A 5,352-nucleotide genomic window follows, 5' to 3' on the forward strand; every position below is an offset into this window, starting at 1 on the left:
TGCATATATATATATGCTCTTGATTAGTAAATGTATACAGAGTTGTGAAGTGTTGGCAAAATTCTTTGTAGAAAAGCATAAGAAGGAATGATATTATGCATTATATTAGCTTGTGAATATTGTTATTTACTTGCTTGCATGATGCAAATAAAAGACCTTAATTATTGTAAGTAAATTGAATTATTAATGCTATTCTTCGAATTGTGACGGTGTACGATACCAAATGTTGTACTTGTTTAAGCTGTCATTATTTTCACATGCTTGATTATTGATTATTTTAGATTACTCAGCCTACAAGTTGTCATTGTGGTAAACACGGTAGTGATTGAGCTGATCAAATGTAACTCATCTAACTTGATTCGAGCAGACATATAACGATCAAACCTTGGCATGACCCAATTAATTGATATGGGCACGCAAATTTCGCAATCTCAGAAAGGAGGTTGGAAAGGGCAAGGCCTAATTTTGTTTACTTATAATATGAACTTTAATCATGAATTTGAGCTAATTAATATATCAGTATAGAATAGCAAAAAGAGTTGATGAGTTCAATAATGGAATAATAATAAGAGCAATCACTAGATATAATAAGGACATCTATGATGTACTTGATTCCCGGTGTCCAACACTCTTGGTCGGATAGCAATATAAAAAAACATCAACAAATATATATAGTGTTAAACAATTTTTTGTATGCGGCCTGCTGTACCGTGCGGCTGGGGTTACTCGAGTTGTCGAGGTTACTCGATTTTCTCGGTCAGGGGTTACTCAAGTTGCTGGGGTTACTCGATCAGGGGTTACTCGAGTTGTCGGGTTACTCAAGTTACACGGTTAGGGGTTACTTGAGTTACTCTTGACCAAGTAACCCCTCAAGTAACCCCTGACCGAGTAACCCCTCGAGTAATCCATGACCGAACCCCTCAAGTAACCCCTGACTAAGTAACCCCTCAAGTAACCTCTGACTGAACCCTCAAATAACTCCTGTCCGAGTAACCCCTGACCGAACTCGTTAAGTCCCCTGACAGAATTACTCGAGTAACCCTTGACCAAATTCCTTAAATAACTACTAACCGAGTAACTCGAGTAACCTCTGATCAACTACCTCGAGTAACCCATGACCGAGTAACCCCTGATCGAGAAACCCCTCAAGTAACCCTTGATCGAGTGAATCCCTCGAGTAACCCCTGTCCAAACCCCTCAAGTAACCCCTGACTGAGTAACTCGAGTAACCCCTAACTAAATAACTCGAATAACCCCTAATAAAATAACTCGGATAACTCGTGCCACACGATGTGGCCTGCTGCACCAAAAACTTGTTGATAATGTTATGCTCACACTCACTTGTTTAGTAGCCAGATTATGTTTCTTCCAGGAACCCCACTGTATACTTCCTCAATATTTTTTTTATCTGAATTGTTGGCAATTTAATAGCAATCTGTGATATAGAGAGAAGTTTAGACTATATGAGTTCATGGCTATGTTAGCGACTATAGAGTACACATTTCCAATAAAAATAATTGAAGCTGGGGGGCATGTAAAGAAATTAAAATAAAGGCTATTTGGAAGGTTGGTTAGTAGATCCCACTCTCTAAGCGTCATGATCAAATCGCCTCACTCTCATGTTTCACCGGTAAACTAAAGCCCACAAATCTGAGCTCACGACGAGGTTCCATCCTAAAACCAATTGGTAATAGGAGCAATAGTCCGCTTGGATTATAAACTGAAAGCCCTTTACTTTCTTTTCCAATGTGGGACTAACACTTCTCACACTTATACCTAACAATCTCCCCCTCAAGTGTGAGCCTATACACTCCCTCAGCACTCACAGATGGTCCTTAAGAACACAAGGAAGAGAAGCCCAGAAGCCCACAAATCAGAGCCCAAGGCGAGATTCCATCCTAAAACCAATTGACAATAGTAGGAGTAGTTCGCTTGAATTATAAACTGAAAGCCCTTTACTTTCTTTTCAATTTAGGACAAACACTTCTCACAGTTGTACTTAACAGTATGTAAACAAATTATCTTCATGTTAGGTTGGAGAGCATATAACAATAAGATTACAATTTGATTGAAAGATATTTCGTAGTAGTAGGTGAGAGAACCCACATCACATGAGATATAAAGAGAGTGTTCCGTATGTATCAGAAATAGACTTTAATTTACCAGGCAAGTTTGTTTCTAAACTTTTGATGTAGATTTAGAGAACCCCATTTTCTATGATATGTACTCATTAAATACTTAAACAAGAAGACTAATTAAAATTAGACTTATTAGAGTAGTATGTACTGTAAGCAGGATCGAAGCAAGGGTAATGGGCCCCAGGGCCGACAAGGTAGAAAGATTCGTAGGCCCAAAATCAATGACAAAAATGGGTTATTAACAATGGAGACTGTAGGTGCTTAATTAAAGTTGGGGTGGGTGTTACACTGTTAGGTATTACAGCATTAAGGATTTGACATATTCCTTAGCTTAGGCGGCAGCCAATTTTTGTTAATTTCAACTTTTGTCATCATTTTTCAAATAATTAATCATCATTAGTTGCTTATGATGCCTTAATTATATATTCGTATTGGATTTAGTGCATGATTAAATCTCCCACTGCTTGTTGACATTGATCACATATATACTCGTATTATATAAGTATTGAGTACGATATATGCTTAATACTTCTCATTGACGCTATCATATATGCACACGTGGTGCGAAAGCTACAAGTCTTTCCACATTGTTTGTTCGTCTTCAAGTCCCAATTACAGCATTCTTCCCAAATTAATAAATCTAATCATAAATCATTACTATCACGGGTGTTGATCAGTCCCATGTCCCCGACATTACATCCACCGTCCCAACCAAGAAAATTAAGAGATAAAGGGAACGATAGAAGTGTCAGGAAAAATAATAAAGGACATGTGCCATCAACTTAGTAGAGGAAAAACTTTAACCGCAAGTTGAAAAAATTTAACAGAAATAGGAGAAATTCAGAGTACAGAAGCCTGAGATAGGGATAGATCAAGTGCGCACATACACCCAAAAATTAGATACTACTCATTCATCACTTACTACAATACTATACTTTGAAAAACATTGAACCATTTTATGTCTCCAAATTTAAATAAATATAATAATATGGTCCCTTTTGTATGTAATGTGTTTACTAAGAAAACAATGGGGGACAAGAATACAATATTTGCTAGGATGGCATGATTTAGTCACCCATATTATCAAGTTTGGGAAAAGTGTAAAAGCATTTATACACATGATTTCTGCTTACACGATCACTCTCTTGCTTATTAATTAATTATTTATGTTACTAATAAATCAGAGTATTTTTTTTTATTTTTTATTTTTATTATTATATGTATGTATTAATTGAAATTATAGATATGAAGTATGAATCTTACCAACGATTGATAACTTGTGTCACATATATTGGCCCTGAAAGATGCAATCTTTGCCTTTAGCTAAAGAAGATTGATTGGAAGGGGTTAGAATCGAACCTAGCCAGTACGACTATCTGTCATTGAGCTTCGATTATCAAAAATTCACAAAACGAAAAGACAAAAAAAAATGGTTTATTACTTTAAGGTACTTTAAGGGACAAACAAACTTTTATAATGATCTTTGCATATCTAAAAACTTTGATTTTCAGAGTGTAATAGATGATTGCATCTTAGGGTATAAAGTTTAAAATAATAATTAAGAGGTGATGGGTAAATGTAAATTAGTGGCTAGAACATGAATTATTAATCAAAAGATTTGTTTTTTCCTCTTCATTTTACACATAGAAAATACATTATTAGTAGTATTATTGTAATTATACACATGCAGGACCACATACAAACACTGATCCACTACTACAACTACCTATTGCAAAAAAAATAATTGCAAAATAATTATGCTATTATATGGTGACAAGATCCGATCATATCGCTTGTTATCTAGCTATCTGTGTCAATTACTTTCGAGTACTTATTAAGATTTTCTCTTTTTTCATTTTTTCATTTTATTTTTATTTTTGGTAATGATTTTTGAACCTCTCATGGTCCTATCCACTTTCACTAGGCATTATCATAAAACCGTACAATTATGAATTTTAATCATATAATTTATTTTGTACGAAAAAGATTATTAGCCTAATAAATTGTAGGATAAGTTAAATTTTAGCAAATTACACTCAATTTATATTGACAATTAAAAGTACAATGATTATTTTGCTTAAATTACAATAAATATATATGAGTAATCGTCATTATCTACCTATATACAAGTAATTAGTAATTTAATCATGAACAAAAAAATTGAAAATGACACTATAGTTTAGAAGAGAATTATATACATCATATAAAATGTTCAATATGTTTTTATTATTATGAACAAAAACCTCCTAGATTATCATTAGTGATGTACAACCTCATAATCACACTAAGAAAAGTTTTAAAAAGTGACAAATAAAACTATTTTATCCTAGTAAAAAGAAAAGAAAAAAGAAATTAAAGAGGAGAAAATCCAGTGTAGTTATAATGATCAACATACTGAAGAAGATCGTAAGAATCAGCAGCTAATAGCCGTTGATTAAACTCATCAAGCAAATCTAGAAGAAGGAAAGGTGTACGGCAAAGAGGACAAGTACGATGATCAAGGTCCATCCAACGGTCAAGACAATCTTTATGAAATATGTGTTTACAGTTGGATAACCACCTGATCTCTTCACCACTGCTAAACTCATACAAGCACACTGCGCAGCTTTCTTTCTCTTGTTGCTCCTTGGAGACACGTACGAGCGGGAGGAGTTCTCGTGTTACGATGGCGGATAACGGTGGGGAGGTGGGCCCCACTGTTATCCGAGGGGTGGTAGTAGTGTTTAGTGGTGGAGGTAGTTGATGATCGAGGGCGATAGGGCCTGGCTCGAGGAAGTCGGACAGGCCCATGTAGTTGAAGAGGTTGAAGAGGATTTTACGGAGTAATGTGAAGAAGGTGAGAGTGTGGATGAAGAGAGTTGGGATGAATACTTCGGTGTATCCAACTGGGAAACCCATGTTTGTGGTTTTTGTATTTGGGGGATGAATAGAAAGGGGGTATCTTGTATTTTATAAGGAAAGCCTGGTCACTGGTGGGGCTGTTTCATGTTTTGGTTTGTGACAAAGCACTAGCAATCTAGTATGGTATATGTGGTTGGTAGGCCCTTTTCCACTACATTTCGATCTTCCGCTACAGTTACACGACTTATGTGGTACGCATAACTACTGTAACTGTAATTTATTAAACCTAGTAAGGTACATTGATTTTAACTACTTACTCTAATCATAACCATTATTTACAATGGATTGTAGCAGACAAGAAGGTACAAATTTT

The 5,352-nt window shown here is 35.3% G+C and overlaps 1 protein-coding gene across 1 annotated transcript; it reads right to left on the reverse strand.

Annotated features, from left to right (window-relative positions):
- Positions 1 to 4,316: 4,316 nt before the first annotated feature.
- On the reverse strand, positions 4,317 to 5,122 carry LOC110731566 (E3 ubiquitin-protein ligase RHA1B-like). The gene has a single exon (XM_021911426.1). It carries the CDS (start codon positions 5,034 to 5,036, stop codon positions 4,491 to 4,493), a length of 546 nt encoding a protein of 181 aa, XP_021767118.1. The 5' UTR covers positions 5,037 to 5,122; the 3' UTR covers positions 4,317 to 4,490.
- Between the last annotated feature and the right edge of the window lie 230 nt (positions 5,123 to 5,352).

This window comes from Chenopodium quinoa, unplaced genomic scaffold (assembly GCF_001683475.1).
Source record: "Chenopodium quinoa cultivar QQ74 unplaced genomic scaffold, ASM168347v1, whole genome shotgun sequence".
In the NCBI taxonomy this organism is placed as follows: Eukaryota; Viridiplantae; Streptophyta; class Magnoliopsida; order Caryophyllales; family Amaranthaceae; genus Chenopodium; species Chenopodium quinoa.

What these genes read in the sequence shown, in the direction of transcription:
- LOC110731566 (XM_021911426.1), bottom strand. Translation starts at nt 5,036, where the DNA reads ATGGGTTTCCCAGTTGGATACACCGAAGTATTCATCCCAACTCTCTTC.